Source organism: Macrosteles quadrilineatus, unplaced genomic scaffold (genome assembly GCF_028750875.1).
Source record: "Macrosteles quadrilineatus isolate MER2022 unplaced genomic scaffold, UCM_ALF_1.0 Scaffold_1__1_contigs__length_201487025, whole genome shotgun sequence".
Lineage (NCBI taxonomy): Eukaryota > Metazoa > Arthropoda > Insecta > Hemiptera > Cicadellidae > Macrosteles > Macrosteles quadrilineatus.
Window position 1 is genome coordinate 184,599,586 of NW_026542594.1, and position 20,054 is coordinate 184,619,639.

General features: G+C 35.7%; 1 protein-coding gene across 4 annotated transcripts in view; it reads left to right on the top strand.

Moving 5' to 3' along the window:
• LOC128991540 (tRNA-dihydrouridine(16/17) synthase [NAD(P)(+)]-like) overlaps positions 1-20,054 on the top strand; it is a 123,621-nt gene that overhangs the window by 99,900 nt on the left and 3,667 nt on the right. For 3 of the 4 annotated variants that reach the window (XM_054414547.1, XM_054414530.1, XM_054414539.1), the window contains 6 exons: positions 5,930-6,143; positions 7,214-7,373; positions 9,360-9,555; positions 15,607-15,855; positions 17,248-17,393; positions 18,021-18,160. In XM_054414547.1, the coding sequence (XP_054270522.1) occupies positions 5,931-6,143; positions 7,214-7,373; positions 9,360-9,555; positions 15,607-15,855; positions 17,248-17,393; positions 18,021-18,160 (1,104 nt within the window). In that variant the 5' untranslated portion in view covers position 5,930. Of the gene's footprint in view, positions 1-5,929; positions 6,144-7,213; positions 7,374-9,359; positions 9,556-15,606; positions 15,856-17,247; positions 17,394-18,020; positions 18,161-20,054 lie in introns of those variants that run through there. The other variant, XR_008490662.1, reaches the window with a different exon arrangement.

Here is a 20,054-nt window from a genome sequence, read left to right on the forward strand (position 1 = left end):
TACTTCAATGATAAAAACTTTACAAGCTGTAACTCAGCAAATGTTTTTGTTACAAAATTCAATATTTTGATAGTTCAGTTGTAGGCTATTAATAAAATATTCTGTTTAATAAACGCTCGTGTTTTTACGCTGAAAAGAAGGATGGAGAACTACGAAAATTATTTGGGAAAAATAGTATAGGTACTTTTCGAATACCTGCATTTATATAAGGGGTCATATTCTTCATTTGAACATCGTAAAAATGGTTACTCCCATTAATATGTATGTTATAGTTTTTAGTCAATAATAGTAGGTACTATAAAAAGTTTTCCACATAAAGTTTCATACATAACATAAATTTATTAATTTTTAAGAGAGAGTGGAAACTTGTCGGTTAAACAACCATGTGTACAAAATTTATTAAAATCCACTTTTTTACTTAGAATATTTTCTGTAGCATATGTAACTATGTATCTTCTTATCTCATCAAATATTTGTAAATATTTTCATAAAACAGGGAAAATTTTGATTTCTAATTAAGTACTTCTGTTCTATTTACTACGGAAAATAAATAAAACTACATCTAATAATTTAAACATTCATTTAAACTTGTACTGTTGACTCACATTGTGGTAAATACATGTAAAAGATGATCAGTTGTGATCGATTTTGATTGGACACTCCAATCAACATCATACCCAATAGGCGAATCTAAAATCAATAAATTTAATTTTACGTAAGCTGGTATTCCTCTAATATAGAAAAATAGATAACAGTATACAATTTCTTGACAACTAAGTTTTAAAATGTATAGAACAGTGGTATTAAATAAAATAGTTATTATTTTAACCACTCACATAAAAAACGATTCTATGTTGAAAGATAATTACAATTAGCAAAAGGGATGAATAGAAATAAGGGGTTCAACACGCCATGCAGTCTTTTAACTCCCCTCCTTTCATTTAGTCTTTGGAGTTAGCTTACTTTATCTTGTTTGAGTGGAACATTTGCAAAAGACAATTTTCTGAGTGGTTTCTTTCAGTGTTATTGTTTTGTGTCGCTTAGTACATGGTCTCATATACTAGTCATGATTTGTTATTTTCACTAAGTGTTACTTATAATTTATGTTTGTGTTGTACCTTTCATAAATATTGAAGGCACAGATTAAGGTATTTACTCAGGGGAGGTATAGAAGAGGATACGATGACAGCTGTGGGCTTCTTATTAGCTGAGTGAACGCCATTACCGTAACAAAACGATCTGTAATCATCGGCCTCGGTGGCCTAATGGTTAGCGTGCCGGGCTGATATGCTGAAGGTCCCGGGTTCAAATCCCGCTCGTGGCATTAACTTTTTGTCCAAGATTTTTTTATTATCAGCAAGTTTGGTTGGTTTGGTTCGGTTATGACAGTTTAATTTTATTATTAAGTCATTATAAAATTTTAGTAGAGCAATTTCTAGTTTTATTTAATAAACAGAATTATTTTTTCTATTAATAAACTTTTGTTATATTATTTCATTATCAGCAAGTTTGGTTAGTTCGGTTAGGTTATGATAGTTTAATTTTATAATTAAAAAATAATAAAATTGAATTTGAGGCATTTATAATTTTATTTTATGAACAGAACTATTTTTGCGATTAGTAAACCTTCTTTGCCAAAGTACTCTCTACTACAGCGCTGTTCACGGAGGAATTTTGAACTAATGCCTCATTCGTACCTCCCCTAAGTCAGACCCCACAGATTAATATTTGTAAGTAAAACTTGTTATTGTTAGAAAGAAATATACCATTTCCCACTTGAGAAAACAATTAATTATTTTCCCATGTAACTGTCAAACATGATTTAACAGTTAAATTTGAAGATACTTTTTTCATAGCCTTAAATTATACAGTACCTATTTATATAGTACTAGAGATCGTACATTGGTCGAAAACTCAACCAGAAATATGTAATGTACAGACCTGTCTATTTTCACCCCATGCTGTGAATAAAACATGTGATTGGAGATTCTTCCATTTGCTTTGATTTTCTGTTCATATTTCGTCATTATTTCGTCACCAGCATGGCAACCCATAAGACCCATGATATTTTTTTTTATTTTAAATTTATTTTTTAACTTATTTTCGAGTAGTCTATTTAATTTATAAAGGGATTGATTCTGTACATCTACAGGAAAATATCTTTCCAAAAGTATGCGTTGATTTGCCCAGCAATGCACACTAATTGAGAAAAAAGGTTTTAAAGAAACATGCTTGCCTATTAATATATAGGTATTTTGATTTTAGGTATGGGTTCAATTAACAAAAGAAATAAATTAAGAAAACCAACAGACAAATTCAAACTAATGAATTGCCATAAAGGTACTAACCACCTATGCTTAGCCCACTATCCAAGTTTTTATGTGCACACATAAAAAAGGATAAAGAATTAAATTTAAATATCTATAGTATCAGCGCAGTTTTATTTTAGATACCGTTAAATGTTTATTTTCTGATTATAATTTTGTCTAATGACTATTTGTATGAATTTAATTTTTTATTCTTAGTTGAGGTATACAACACTGTCCATAGGGGAGGGTATAAATTATACAACAAAATATTTTTTATAAAAATAGTCAAGGAAGAAGAAATAAGCATAGCTCTTAGAATTTTTTTTTAGTTCTGATAAATAAAATTTCTATAAATAAAACACTGTATTCATACACTTTCACTTTTGTTTAAGACTTGAAAGTGTATATTGTATCATAACACACAAAAAACATTTGCTCACATTTAACTATTTGCCAGTTTTTTCATCAAAGCAATATCCCTGTAATTATAAAAATTTTCTTGCTAAAAGTGGACAAAAAACCTTAAAATTATACAATTTTACTCCTATGCTAAACTTCAAAATAAAATTTGTTACTCAGTATAATGTAAAGTAGTCCAATATCCCTTTCATTATGTCCCCCTTGATCCCCTACATTGACCCTTAGGGGAATAATTAATTATTACAGTAATTTTCTCCCTAGGATATCTTACTTTCCATCCCTCTTCCCCTTCAATCCCAAGTTTATAAGAAATTACAGTTTAATTATAAACTTTACAATATAAAATACACCTGCCACAGCAAACCTGCAGACTAAGCGAATTTACATTTGGATTTCTACTAACATATTACCGGTATCTAAAAATTATCGGATTTATTTCCTATTTAAAAAACATTAATTTTAGTGAGTACTTAGGTTTGCTGCCACAGGGAAGGTATTGGGGTGTGTTTTATATTGCAATGTTGATAGCTTAATATGAAATAATCCAAATTTCCAAATTTGGTTAAAATATATCCATAAACAAGCAAACTACAACAGTTTATTTATTCTCCATAAGAATAACATGGGAATTTTAAATTTACAATGTTTTATATATCTCCGTAACCATTGAGCATACAACAACCCTTCAATACAAAATTAATTCTTTTTTTAAGCTCTACAAAATGGTTTGGAGAGAAATTAAGAATTTTTTTTGGGGGGAAATGGGAAAATCAATTTTTACCCCATAAAACCCCCTGTTCCCACAGTCCGAACTCGAACAGAAAACTCGTTGGGATAAACGTAGGTTTACACGTTTGTACCAAAATAAAAATCGGATCATTTTTGCTCGATTTGGCCTCTGGGGAACTCAAAACAAAAAAGTAAATCAGTCCCGGCTTAGGTCTTACCATGAGACCTATGGTAATAGCTTATTCCTTATATAGGAAATTTGCTAACAAAAAATTAATTGTAATTACATTACATTTAATTTGTATAGAATAATTATTATGAATAATATATTTATTTGTTTATCATTCACTTTTAATTGTTATTGCCTCCATTTATATACATGTTATCATTCTTTAAGTTGTTTCTAACTTTCCATTAAGCTTTCTATACCTTAAATTAAAACCAATAGCTATAACCAAGAGGTAACTTAGTTCACTAACGTCCGACTCAACCAAGAGTAAACAAATGTTCAACTCAACCTCTTCCAAAAAAGTCAATACATTTAACAATGCTCAGCACATTGAATAAAAAACACTGTTGGTGTCATTTTGTTTCCTCACTGTCCAAACCAATGATTCATGTAAATATATCACCACAACTGACACTCTAACACTCAGCACTGTAACATGTGTCGCCATTTGTGCAATCATTTTTATTTTATGATCATCTACATGTTTCATAAAACCAAGGTAATCTGTTGTGAGTTTATGCAGTACCATACTACCATTCACTGTTGTCAGTGTATTGATAACTGTTAACATATGGTGTTTATTGTATCTGCAAGTGATAAAGCAGGGATAAATGTTTCAACCTCAGATATTTTAATGCAATAACAATTGTTTACTAAACATTTTTAAATAATTGTATTTAAGAGCAAAGTGATTTCTAAAAACAGATTGCATCTTAACTCAATGTTAATTGCTAATATCTTTGGCTTTGACTATTAACGAATTGGTCTAATTATCAGGATAGTACTGCGGATAGTCGTAGTACTCACTAGTACGGACGTTAATCCACACCAGGGAGTATCACATCCACAGTGCATGCCTATCCACAATTCGTAACTTCCTAGTCGCTGGATTACAGGACAATGCCACCGTCCCAGTCTAACCAACACAAGTAGTAGACTTTTCATCCCCTTGTAAATTTTGAAGCTCGTTTTTTGTGTCTAGTTTATGTCTGGTGACACTGATCGTCAGTGTAAAAAAATTTGTTTCTATTATTTTAGGGCTAATTTCATGATTTGTGCTTTACTGTTTGGTGATATAACTAGTGGACGAGTTATTGTTTATGATTATATCGTTGTTTTATTTGGTTAAACGAGGCTATAAATGACAGAAATAACCAGAAACAATTGTAAACAAAACAAGACCTCTACAGTGTACTGGACAGAACTAAAAATAAAACTGGCTTCAACTGTTCTATAAGGATGAGAAATCTACTAAGGGAATATGTTTTATCCATGGCAATATCTACTTATATATTCAAAAGTCATATGCTAATACTTCACTACTATTTCTGCGATCCACTACTAAAAAATTTAATTTAAAGAAGTATAAATCATAACACAATCAAACGTATACTTTTAGCAAAACAAACAGTGGAACCCTTCCTATAAAAAATACAAAATTATTTCAAATAGGAAAAATAATCATAAAATATAATATTTTTCTATTTTAAACCAATGGCATAATAAATAAATTTGCATAAAATAACCCTAGGCCTACATGTGTTCGTTGTGTTTCTATACACCACTTACTAGACTTATCAAACCAAGTTATGTAACAGTTGTTAATTATGCAGTGTACATGTGGTCATAACAGCTGTAGAGCTGTTGTTGTTGTTGCCTTGTTATTTTTGTTGTCTAACCGAGAGACTTGTGTGTGTACAAATGTCAACAACACTACCAGGTGATCAATTTGATTTTACTTTATTGAAGTTTTTTAGAACATAAGTTACATATTATTGTGGCTTAGTTGTACATTAGTATGGCATTGGAGTTGTAAGTAATCTTTACAATATTTTTGGTTTTTGGGACATGCTATGATGAGTTTTAAGCATCCATGGGTTTAAAAATTGAACCTTCTTTCTTATTAGTTTTTAGTTGTTTTTTTTTTTTTTTATTTAGTTTCTTATTAGAATTTTGTATTATGTATGCAGGAGGCATGCCAATTGGTTAAACAATTTAAGTTTAAAGTAAGAATCCAAACAAAACAGCCTCTACAGATGTTACCATCCAAAAAGTAAAGCACAAATCGTAAAACACACCCAAAAATCTGAGAACCCCCTTTAATCAATTTCACAAACATCAAATCAAGCATTGAATTTTTCATCAGAATTCTTAATGGGCTGAGAAATCTTCTACTATTTAAATGGTAAAATTATAATGATATTATAATTTAACCAGATTTTATTTTTTCGATGTTTCACAGAATGTCCAATGTATGGGAGACGTTGGGTCGACCCCGCTATGTGGTGGCGCCGATGGTCGACGCCAGCGAGCTAGCGTGGCGCTTGCTGAGTCGCAGACATGGCGCACATCTCTGCTACACTCCCATGCTGCACAGCAATGTGTTTGTGAACCACCCGAGGTATCGGGAGGTCAACCTACAGTCTACACCAGAGGATAAACCACTTATTGTCCAGGTAATGTTGCTTAAACTACTGTTGGTCAAAAGTTGGTTAATCATCCAGTGGTGGATCCAGCTTTAGATTTAGAGGGGGCGAGATTAAAGGTGAAACCCCCCCCCCCCCCCCCTCCCTCACATCGTCATTGTCTCCCGTGGTCATGGCATAACCCTGAATAACCCTCGCAGTAACGGGACATCATCATCATTTTCTGCAATCGCGGCAAAACCCTGAATAACCTCGGCGGTAACTGAATATTGTCATAGTTTTTGCCGATTGCGGCCAAAGTTTGACATTACAAGTATTAAAAAAAATATGCCAGAGTTCACATATTAATGTATACCAACTACACATATTAATTATCAATTATCAAATCATTGAGATGGGGACGCAACCTAGGTGCGTATTTTAACCTAAATATGAGTGAAGGATCAGTGAAGAATGGTGTGAGATGATCTGTGTAACTTTGTTACTGACTTAGATCAGCTGTTTCATTAACCAGCATAATTTATTCAGGAACAGCTGGGTCCAGTTTCAAATCATCAATAAGCTACTGACTTTTCTCAGGATCAAACTGGTGTCCTTTTGATTGTTAGGCAAGCACTATAACTTCTCAGATACCCAGCCAGTATATATGGATCAAATATTCAAATAGCATGATAACTTGAATAAAAATCATCCGATTTTGATCAAATTTGGCACTAGGACTAACTTGTAAACTAAGTTAACAAGTTAAGTCAAACAAGTTCACAAACCAGCATGACCAGACTATAGGAACGGGGTTTCCTCGGGGGTTTTCAGGGTAAAATTAGTTTTAACCATTTGGCCCATAACAAATTTCCCAAAAAGTCGTAAATTTAAAATTACCATGTTATTCTTGTCGAAAATAAGTAAACTGTTGTAGAATGCCTTTTATGGATTTTGATAAAATGTTCAATTTATGTTCTTCGAATAGGGAATGAATATGATATATATAATATATAAGGAAATGTATAAAGTAAAAATTCAATCAGGAAATTCGCTAAGTTTGCAGATATGCAGCGGCAGGGCTATTCCAACTAAAATGAATATTAAATTCTTGTTCACAGTTCTGTGGCAACAACCCGGAGATAATGCTGGAGGCAGCCAAGTTGGCCGAGGCTCACTGTGATGCCATTGACATAAACCTCGGCTGTCCTCAGGCCATTGCCAGAAAGGGTCACTACGGGGCCTTCCTACAGGACGACTGGCAACTACTTTCCAATATAGGTAACTTGTAATAGAAATACTGTAAACTCATCTACTCTTAGTGTATTGGGGAGCGAGCTGGGCTAGTGAGTGCAAATCAATGAGGTCTCGGGTTCAAATTCTGCCAAATCACCAATGGATGTTATGTGAGTGCTGCAACCTCTACAACTAGCCTGAAGTAATGTGAAAAACAATACTGGACTAGAGCCTAGCTCTGGGAAAAAAGCTGCTGGCTTCCATTTACAAAATCTAACTTATTCCGTAGTTTGTCTGAAAAGTTGAATTTGAAATTATAGTTTGGATTCTGAATTTTACTTTGTTTCCATTGTTTTGGCTCCTTCGCCATCCTATAGTTTGTCTTACAAGTTTCTTCCTTTTGTACAGTTTAGCAAATAAAGTGCTTCTTTATACCAAAGTGAAATAGTATGGTTGTTATCCTTCATTTTGTTGACCAAAAGTCTTCTTTATACTACAGTTACTAGTTAGGCAAACCTCTTTTTTCCCTACAGTTTAGGAAACAAATTCCTCCTTTATTCCAAAGTTTTTGAAAAATATGCATCTTTATCCTATATCAAACAAAATACTTCCTTACATTTTCTTGTAGAAAAAAACCTACTTTGTTCTACAGCTAGGCAAACAAAATTATTCTTTTCCAAAGTTTTAAAAACCAATAACTTTCTTGGTCTACATTTTGTCAAACATATTATCCTCTATACAACGTTATGTTTCTATAAAACTATCAACTACTAATCAAAATACTCTCTTGATTATGTCATGAATTCAAGTTTTCTTATGTATATTATTTTATGTATATTCACAAGTCCTTGGGAACACAAGGTATGCAATTTATTCATGGAAATTACTTTTCCTTGAATTTACAAAAGAAAATTAGAATGTCACAGTGATATATTTAGACTTGACAGAGTGGCATTTACAAATGTCAGTTAATCATATTTGTAGTGTCCAGGTCTGCATAGTATAGTAAGATAATAAAGTAAAATAGTAAGTAGCAAGTATTAAGTATAATAAAATGTTAAAATAATGTTTAAATACATCCAATGCAATCGATATTTATTTTTTATTTCAATATTATAGGAGATTTGTATCAAATGAATGCAGATGTTTTTGCAGTGAAGATTGGAGCCCAAATTAGATTTTAACAATAAGGGACTCACAAAAAACTCCCCTCTTACAACAAACTTTGTCAATTTTCAAATAAACTTCTGGATTGCTTAAGTAGTTTTCTTCCTTGTTGGAAATCCGATTTATAGAATCAAGTTTGAGAAGTTTTTTTCACAGGAAACTGAGGTGTTTCCTTGGCAAATTTAGTTTTTATCCTTCGACCATCCTTAGATTATTTAATTTATTGAATAACTGTAATTTGAATCCCAGCTTAGTTCTACTTTAAGGACTATGTTGATAACCTCTGTCTCTGACTGAAAATACTGACAAATAATGGCTAAACGTACCTCGTCATTCAATCCTTGACATGTTGTAGTCTCAATGCTACATATGTTTTGGTGGTTATTTATCTAACTCTGCCATCGTCAGGCTGACAAAAGGATCCACTTGATGTGTTGTCAGAATAAATAAAACACATTTGAACACTAAACAAAAAAAACAATGATGGCCTATCAGAATATTGCCATGGGCAGTACAGGAAGCAGACCTGCTTCATACATAAACATTTGGACGAATACTTGTTTTTTGCCTCTAGGTACATCAAAATGAAAATGTAAATTGTTACCGGGTCTAGTTCTTACCGTGCCACCTACGGTAATAGCTACCTCTCTATAGGGAAATTTGTTAACTAGTGCAAAACTGAATAAACTTTTTCTGATAAATTTAGCACGTTGAACCAAAACACATTCTAAAGATTTTTTATTTTGATGTGCTTGTGGCAGTGGATTTTTTCTAAAATAGTTTGTTGAAAGAAAAACTTTCAACTTTGAACAGTACTTAACAATGAAGATATAACTTAGACTAATTTTTTTGGTTTTTTTCCAGTAAGAACGCTCTCCCAGGGGGTAAGTGTGCCAATCACATGTAAGGTGAGAGTGTTCGAGAGTGTGGAACGTACAATAGCGTACGCACGGATGTTGGAGACAGCTGGATGTGCTATGTTGACAGTGCACGGACGTACGCGTGAACAGCGAGGTCCTCTCACAGGACTGGCCAGCTGGGACCATATCAAGGCTGTCAGGTGGGTTTGTGAGAATAAGAATAAGTATCGACTTTAGATAGTGAAAGAAGGCTATCCTTATGTATGATCTGAAGTCAATTTTATGTGTGTTTTAAATTCAGTAGGGTGATTTTAACACGTTGAGTGCGTCTGTACCCGATCGGGAACGCTCGGCAATGCCTTTTGTATATCTTCTTTTTTCTTTAGCGTCGGTCGAAAGCGGACCTATACCACGTTAGCGTGTAGTGTGTGACTTGCATTTTGTTGTGGTGTAGGTTGGTAGTAAATTTCCCCGTAAAATCCCCGTCTGGCAAGCTTGAAAATCAACTTTTTGTCCCGTCTTTTTCCCCTCCATTTGGCACTACAATTCCAATGGGACCGGCTACGTTCCAAGCAGTGCTGCTATCTGTGGGTGTTCAGCGAACTACGTCGACTCTCATCGTTAAGCAGGACATCCTCGCACGTTATTTGCTATTCCTCAGACCGAAATAGGAAAGTCAATCACACGTGGCAATTGGGTTTGTTCGACGCTGCGGGCTGCGCTGCACTAGGGATACGCCCGCCATTTGACGTGCCGCAGCGAACGTGTTTACGATGTCAGGATTGTTGCGGAGGATCAAGAATGCTGCTAAAATCTCTTATCCAATGTGTCGATTTTGGTTTTGATTCACCACTATTGCTTTGCCATCCCTGGACCGTACCACCATCTAGAGTGTGTTAATTTCATCAAATTTTTTCTATCAATCTTCTTTCTTAAGAAGGAATTCTATGAAAAACATTGGTCTGACAGAGGTGTCTGTATAAATTAAGAACCTGTCTTCAGACGATAAGAATAATAAATTTACAAGGGAGTGAGTTCAACCTTTAGCGAGTGTTTCAAACTTTTGTTTAAAATTTGCATCTGGCTAGTTAAAATGTAAAATTGAATATTCCTGTAACACATTGAAAAATACAGGATGGTCATAAATTGTTAGATACATTTTATTTTAAGATTAAATAACTAGATTACCAAAAAACTTAGAAACATGGGAATTGTTTGATTAAATAGCAATATTAAAAATGTCTGTAATTATAAAAATGTGTTAGATATGTTTTCTCCTCAATGACTGTGTTGTGAGTCAGCTGGCCAACAATGGACCTTTTTACACCAGCTGAGTATGACATTTGACAAATCAAACATTATACTAACCTCAGTATCAAAATTACTAATGTACAAGAAAAAGCAAATTGTGTTCTTTGGTTTCTTGAAAGCACATCTGTAACTGTCCTAACTGTTCGATGAAAGCTCCGCTTAGAGTATGGTCGTAATTCTCTGAGTAACAATTCTATAAAATGGTGGTACAGGCAGTTTCAACAAACGGGAAGTGTTTAACATATAGTCGAAAAAGTCTTCACCTAAGTATAACTTACCAATAACAGTTCAAGTGTTTTTTACAGACTTTTTAAAATTACTTTTTATAATTGTTTTGTTTGCAGTTACTGAATAAAACTGCTTTAAATTTGCTATTTAATTAAATAATTCCCATGTTTCTAAGCTGCTTGGTTATTTATTTATCTATACAGGGTGGCTGAAAAGTAACTTGCACCCCCCCTTAACTTTTCAACCATTTGAGATATTTGAAATCGGTTTGCGGCAACCTTCTTAGATATGAGGGGCTACAATAATTATGGTCAATTTTGAAAATTTTGCCCTTAGGGGTAGCGGGGGTAGGGGGTAGCTCAAAATTTTCTAATGACAAGTATAGTCGAGTTTGGTATCGTTTTACAGGTCTTGACGAAACATAAAAATTGACATAAAGAAAACCAAAATCGGCTCACTAATAACAAAATGGCGCCCTAAAACGTTTCAAATCCAAATAACCATGAGGGTGGCAAAAAAATTTACTTGCACACTCATTAACTTTTTAACTATTTGAGATATTTGAAATCGGTTTGCGGCAACTTGTTTGGATATGAAGGGCTACAATAATTATGGTAAGTTTTGAAAATTTTGCCCTTAGGGGTAGCGGGGGTAGGGGGTAGCTCAAAATTTTCAAATAGCAAGTATAGTCGAGTTTGGTATCATTTTGTAGGTCTTGACAAAACATAACAATAACCATAAAGGAAATAGAAATCTGACCATTAATAACAAAATGGCAGCTAAAAATGATTGAGACAATGGTTATTTAAAGTAATTTTGAACTGCCATTTTGTTATTAATGGTCCGATTTCTATTTCCTTTATGGTTATTGTTATGTTTTGTCAAGACCTACAAAATGATACCAAACTCGACTATACTTGCTATTTGAAAATTTTGAGCTACCCCCTACCCCCGCTACCCCTAAGGGCAAAATTTTCAAAACTTACCATAATTATTGTAGCCCTTCATATCCAAACAAGTTGCCGCAAACCGATTTCAAATATCTCAAATAGTTAACAAGTTAATGAGGGTGCAAGTAATTTTTTTTGCCACCCTCATGGTTATTTGGATTTGAAACGTTTTAGGACGCCATTTTGTTATTAGTGAGCCGATTTTGGTTTTCTTTATGTAAATTTTTGTGTTTCGTCAAGACCTGTAAAATGATACCAAACTCGACTATACTTGTCATTTGAAAATTTTGAGCTACCCCCTACCCCCGGTTCCCCTAAAGGAAAAATTTTCAAAATTGACCATAATTATTGTAGCCCCTCATATCTAAGAAGGTTGCCGCAAACCGATTTCAAATATCTCAAATGGTTGAAAAGTTAAGGGGGGGTGCAAGTTACTTTTCAGCCACCCTGTATAATTAATACGCAACATGAAACTTTGTCAGTTGAACTCCTCCGCCATTTCTTAACCGATTTTATCCATTGGCGTCTCATTGGAAAGAGCGTGTCGCGTAGATTTGCAAACTGGCCTTACATTTTTGAAAACGTCCCTTGGGCTCTGCCCCAGTGGCTTTGAAAGTTCCCGTGTTATCCTTATGGAGAACATAATTGTTTATATTTTGATCAGCTGTATAATTTAATTGCTGGTATTTATTTTTCAATTCAATGAAACGCATTGAGTACATTTATTTACTATTTGAGTTTGTGTAAACATAACCCCCAAGACGGATCGTGTTAGTATGATTGTAACTTAAATTTGTGCGTTTATCGTTGTTTTATGTAGCTATAATTTGTTTATTTGTTGTTTTTCTTTTAAATGTCCCCGACGCGACGGCAACGAAACATAGACAGGAGGCGTAACCGTGATAACGACCACAGCTACAGAACAGTGGCGCGTAATAGGCTTAAAACTCATCACAGTCAGCACCTGACCCTGGACAATCTCAACTATCAAGTTACAAATGCGCCCTAACACTACCCCAAAACGACTTTTCGTTCTCAATTGGCCCTCAATAACCTGTGTTGCCTGTACAGCGAGGCATTTTGAGAAGGAGAAAACCGGCTGGAATGCTTTAGGTTTATCAATAACGAAGATAAACATGGTCTCAGTTACACTCCGGTAATCTTTGAGTTGACTCTTTTAAACTCATTGTAAATATGACTGTTATTCGTTTTGAAATAACTCCTGTAATACTTTCCAATTGCTCGAATTCGAGCAACATGTACACTAGTTCAATCTTAAAATGTGTACAATAATTTATGACGACCTTGATTAAGCAGGATAAAAGTAACAAGTTGATAAAGTTTTATACAAACTTTGTTCTACTTAATTCACAACAACAGCACTTGGCTCACAACAAGTAGCCACAATTTGTTATTTGGCTAGAAGATCTTCACTTCACTATGATTATTTATATAGCCTGTAGATGTTAACCCAATCCCCATTATATTGTCAATATCATATCTTCAAATTGTAACGACCCAAAATCCGTCAAGGGGTAAAAACCCGATTTTTTAAAGTTTTATTTTAAGTATTATAATTTTTTACGTTCGGGATAAGCCGCACCCGCGTTGTCAGCGGCATCGTAGGGGCAAGGGTCCTACGTCATCGTAGAGGGGATACTTAGTTACCTACCCCGCCGCCAGGGGCGATGGCGAAGAAGGACCAGAAGAGCAGACCTCATGGTCAGTTGTCCACCCGCTACCGAACCGTCGAGACACGCTTGCTGTTTGGAGATAAATCCAACAGTCCTAACGTAATAAATTCTGGTCTGTTGAAGATTTCCCCCCGTTCCTAGTATAGTCCTAAGGCATCAGGTTAGTGTGCTACGGATTTTATTTTGTTCATTCTCATCATAGCAGAAGTTTTATTATTTTTTTTTATTGAGCCGCAGTCGCGCGCAACCCGCACGCTTTTTCACGTACGAGTTAAAAATATTGTTCTATGATTGAGATACAAATAATATCCACCTATATTTTGTCCATAAATAATGGTTGTATTAGTTGATAAATAACTTAAGCAGTTAGTGTACAATTCAAGCAAATTTAAACTTTATTTAACGTGAGAATAATAAAGTCCTGGACTATTTGGTTTTTCTCAGAGGTACATTTCAACTCGGGATACACCTCTTCCTCAAAAACTTATCCAAAATAAAAAGATGGATTCACATTCAACCAGATTTGAATCTGTAAAAACCCCAAAAAACACACAAGTAATTTAAAAACTTGTCCTCAAACAAAATTGATCCATGAAATATACTTGAGATCCAGCCAACAAAATCTCCAGAGCTTCCAAAACACCATCCAATTGCTCTTATCTTGTAACTTTATAAAGTCAAGAAGGCATTGATTGGTGTTTGCTTTGATGGTGGTGAATCATTGAATTTCAATGACTTGATGTCAGGGGAGGGGGGCTTAGGAGAGGGAGAATTGCAAGAGAGAGAGAGAGAGAGGGGGGGAGTATTCTCCTCAAGCTCTCCAAGTGTTTGACTAATGATGTGATACCTGTTAACCATGTCATACTTCTCATGCTACGTTTAGTTTTTAAGCTGTTTATATTTTCCTAATTAACAAGTTAGGTTTTCATACATTTTTGTGTTTTTTTGTTTTGTTCTGTCCCATTTCATTGAGGATTTCTACAATTTATTGGTTTACATTTTGCGGGGATGCTTTTTCATCTATTTCTCATAATAAAATATTATGTTAATTTTTCACCACACACTTGTTAGCAAATTTTCTCCATGAAAAGTAGGTAGCGCTTTCTTCATGGTTCGTCAAACGAAAAACACTTGCTGCTGAGATAAAAAAAATAGAAAAACAGTTCGGAAAGCTTGTGACTTGATATGGAAATAGTGCTAGTAGTATTAAACGGCAGTGGGTAACGTGTAATTCGTGTTTAGCTCGTTAGATGGCAGGCTGTGCAAACTCAAGGTCGTGCATTCAGTTATGTCTATGTTATGGTTATTAATGTTTAACAAGTTTGACTGCTTGTTAACACGTTGACTGCCAACGCTGACTTTAGTCGCTAGCGCTTCAAAACAAAAGTCGGCACCAGACCAACTGAAATGTATTTAGTCAGTGTGAGCTTAACCTCAGATCGTTACCAGCCTGTAGCTTAGAATGCGAGCTTTATTTTGGATTAGGTTGGTACTAAAATTTCCCGTAAAATCCTGTCTGGCAATGCTTTAGTCCCAGTTTCGGGGATTTTCTCTCTTCAAGCCACATTACAAAGACACTGGCTACGGATCCAGGCAGTGCTGCTACCTGTGGGTGTTTCAGTGAACTACGTCCACTCTCTGGGTAATTCAGCACAATCACCACTGCTTTTTTGTGATTCGTCAGACTGAAATATTTGAATGCTAATTGCGTTCGCTGGGATTTCTGGGATTTCGTTGCTGGAACTCGCCGGGATTTCGCCCGCCACTGGGGAGCCCCTGTACGTTGTTTTCAGCGAACGCAGTGAAAAGTTGGTACCTGAGTTAAAACAAGATTAAACCTCTGCTTATAATGCCTTGCAGCTTCCACTATCGAGAAAATCATTACTAAAATCAATGGTGCAACGATCAACAATTGAAAGGGCTTAAGCTTGCTTGGATTGCTAGGGCAACTGGATCCAAAATCTATTCTGCTCAAGAAACTAAATAATCAGCCACCAGATTTTAAGGCAAGCACCATACTCACTTGGCTTCCCAGACATATAACCTCATACAACTTTCTCTGTTACAGGGAAAGCGTGAATATCCCAGTGATAGCCAATGGCAACATTCAGACGCTGGCTGACGTGGAGCGTTGTCTGGCCCAGATCGGATGTGAAGGGGTGATGACTGCGGAAGGCAATCTTTATAACCCTTGCCTGTTCGAGGGCCGCAATCCTCCAGTATATGAGATAGCTAGTGAATACCTCGCCTTAGTTGATCAGTATCCCTGCCCCACGTCATTCGTCAGGGGTCACCTCTTCAAAATCTTCCACGAGTGGTGAGTAAGGATTCAAAAACTAATTACTCTTGATTTGTTCAGAACTCAACAGTAAAGTTTTCCTCCTAAATAAAATGTAAAATAAAAAAAAAATGTTTTCATTATTCGGACTTTAGGGAGGTTATCAGTCTACCTGAATGGGAAATGGCACAAGAGACACAAGGCTTTACATTACATTCACATTATATTTGAATATTTCACTGTCACTAGTTTGGACTCTTTCCAATGCCACACTAAATAAACAGGATATAATGCTCCTCAGGCATGACGTCATCATAGGCGACGGCAATGACGTAATGTAATTTTTTTAAGTTATATTTTTGTTGTCCAAGGAAAGATTAAAACAAGAAGCTGATCACAAACTGCAAACATTACGTCATTGCCGTCGCCTATGATGACTTCATGCCAGAGGAGCATTACGGCCTGTTTATTTAGTGTTGCCTTGCTCTTTCCCATTCAGGTAAGCCTGCCATCCTCACAAAAAATCATAGTAACCCAGGCCTTTGTGCTCTATGTTGCATTCTTAACCTCAAATTGTTGTTTTAAATTAGTTTTAGTGACAAGAGATGTTTGTAAATTAAGGTCTCTTTAAAATGTTATGAATTCTTGGTGTAATTGTCATTTTTTCCTCACATCTCTGATTAGCTTTCTGTCATCTAAGATTTCTTCTTATTTTCACTTCCATTGACAGATGTGAATGTAGAAGTGTGTTTGTACTTTGAAAATGTGCATAAGGGGTAGAGGAAGTCTGGAGGTCATGAACATTTGCTCAATGTTTTCGATATTTGTCATGGAGCGAGTCATTTGCGCTCGTTCATCAGTGGAAACAACTTTTCTGCCACTTATGCAAAGGTTTTCGGTAAAAACAATTTTTCTGCATTAATATCCTTTAATTGATAAAATGATTCAATAGACATTGGCTCTCTTCAAACAGAAAGTATAGATTTCCCATCACATTGTTAGCAGCTATTACAAAATCAACTTTTTATCAGTTGTAAAGTTTATGAACAAGCGGTCTAGTGGGTGCAACTTGGCTAGTCCAATACATTCTCATTGGTGTCAGAGACCAATTTCTGTGTTTCCCTCAATTTCAGATACATTTTGGTCCAAGAAAAACTCTGTTTTAAAACTCAATCACATAGCTAATCAAAGTCCCAAAAATGTTGACGTCATTATAGCTAACTTAATAAACTAAATTAACATAGTTTGTTACCCATCAAAATTTAATTTAGCCCTTTACTCCCATGAATCATTTGATTATGAACCATTTGCTGTTCATTTAAAACTCTTGCATGCAATGCCAGTCTTGAGACTTTTTTCTGGCCGACAATAATGTTTCACTATATTAAGTACATTAAAAAATCTTCATTTGTTTTGTTTTTTGTTTTCCAGCCTGAGTATACCAAGTAATTTTGAAATTCGGGAGCTGCTCGCCAAAGGACCCAGTGTCTCGGAATTCAAAGAAGTTGTAGAGAAATTAAGAGAAATTTATGAACCCATTCATGAGGGTAGACAGTTATATACTCAGGAATACACTGGTAAGTTCACATGTAGGTTAGGTATTAGATAGTTAGCTCTTTGACCGTTGATATAATATAAAAATAGTTTAGGCGGATCTGACATTTTCTGTTATAGAGTTTATATTAAAAATCATGATGGAATATTTATAAATGGACATAAACACAGCTGGAAGTGATGTTGTGCCATCAAATTATGGGACGCTGGTGTTGTGTAAGCACTGGTTGTTCATATCCACCGACAAATCACGATTAAATTCTTACTCTTTTACGGACACACATTCAACACCTGATCCATACTCATATGCGCACCAGCAATGTTGTGTTTCCGGGATGGGCATATATCTTTACAAAAACTAAAAAGTATTTATTTCTATGTCATATCTTTATGTGTAATGTTTTGAATGTGGGTCTGTCCAACGAAGTTAATCAAGCAGATTCAATGTATTCATTCCCTGGACTGAGGCATCTGACGATGGCATCTCGCTGAAACAAACTGCATGACAGGTAGTAAGATATTTATTTAGTCATTATTGCAGTTCCGGGGATACCACGTTGCACTATATTCTAGTGGTAACTCTAAAATAGGGTATATTTTAATGCTTAAGCACGTTAGCTGCATCTTAAGTAATGCATGTTGTTTTCCAGGCTACAACTTAGACTTACCTCCTTGGGTGTGTCAGGTTCGAGAGAGGATGCCTCCGGAGGATCATCTGAAGAAGATGGAGGAGGCAGTGAGTCTGCAGAGGAGTAGGGAAGAGGAGTCTAAGGATGCGGATGAAAAGGAGGTAGGATTACAGGACTCGATGTTTTCTGTAGTCAAGTAAGTGAATAGACCGTATTGCTAAAGATTTATTGCTGATCACTGATCAGTCATACACACTAGTACGGCTTATGTTGTTTAGAAGTTAGGAGTTATGTGATACCCCCTTCTACCCACTTACGAGCACGTATATTTGTGAAACATTGTTTAAGGGATGATTAATATAGTTGATTTGACAATAGCTAGAGTTTGATGACCGTCCACTAAAAAAATTATGACTTTTCTAAAAAAAAAATACTCATTTTGTAAGGCAGGACCCAACAATGCTACCGTTAAATCAAATGTGGGTTGAATCTAGTCAGAAGGCCGTCCAGGGCAATTGTTGGTCTTTAATGATAGCAAAGGTTTTGTGTAAGATTTAGCACAGATAAGTAAGGTACAGAGGAAACATTCAATGAACACTAAGGTTATCTAGAGCAAAGTCCAACTCAACACCATCCCTCTCGCATTCATGTACTACAATGTTTACGGTTGAGGAATACCCTGTGCCCTGCGATGTGCACAGCGCTCACCGCTCGTGTTATTCCTTGCTTGTCACAAGTATTGACTCTTCATAACATACCAGAGCTTAAAGCCTATAGTAGTCCTATTACAGGGTGTCCACTGACCGGGAAAACCGGGAGAACCGGGAATTATGCAAGATTTTTTTGGACCGGGAAAAAACGGGGAATTATGCGTGAATTTTGTATTTTACCGGGAATTTTCAATTTGCCGCGATCGCGCATGAAGATGACGTTTCCGTGACCGCAGGATACGACGATGACGTTTCCGTGACCGCGGGAGACGACGATTACGTTTCCGTGACCACGGGTGCAGACAATGATGTTTCCATGATTGCGGGAGATGATGATGACTCCGTGACCGCGGGATACGACGATTACGTTTCCGTTACTGTGGGAGTCGACGATGACATTTCCGTGACCGTGGGTGCAGACAATGATGTTTCCGTGACCGCGGGAGATATGACGATGACGTTTCCGTGACCACGGGAGACGATGATGTCCAAACTGCCGTGGGATTTTTTAGTGATTTTGCCGTGATCGCGCATAACGACGATGACGTTTCCGTGACCACGGGATACGACGATGACATTTCCGTGACAGCGGAAGACGATGATGACGTTTTCGTGACCGTGGGAGACGACGATGACGTTTCCGGTACCGCGTGATACGATGATAATGTCCAAACGGCAGCTGGATATGTTAGTGATTTTGCCGCGATCGCGCATGCGGACGATGACGTTTCCGTGACCGCAGGAAACGATGATGATGTCCAAAACAAATTGCTGTGAGGATTATGACCGCGGAAAATTATTTGAATTAAGCTACGTTCAAGAAAGATGATAATAACTTTACTGTGATCGCGGGAGACGATTATATTGTTTCTGTTACCGCTGAACAATATCAGGATTTTGTAACGACCACGGTTTAAGGATTGATTTTTAATTTTCGGATTATTCGATCAGTAATGTATAAAAATTGAATACTTGTGTCAGGAAACATTACGGCAATCATAAATTTTGTTTCTTTACCTGAGAATGCTCTTTCCGATAACTAAAATAGTGAGCTGTGTTAGCGCTAAAACAGCATTGCGGGAGTTGGCTCAAAACACATTGGAAATTTTAGTATAAAAAATACCACCCGAACTACCTGGCATACTTTTTTTACTCATGATTTTTTTCTGGTTGGCCTGGTGGACACCCTGCATTTGCAAGTTTTCTCTGTGCCTTACTTCTCTTTGGATTTAGTAAGGAAAATGTGACCTGTATAGTATTTTTTTTTTCTTACTGTGTATAATTGAATGTGATACTTTTGTAATAAAATAAAAGTCTATAAATACTGAATTTTAGTTTAAACTGT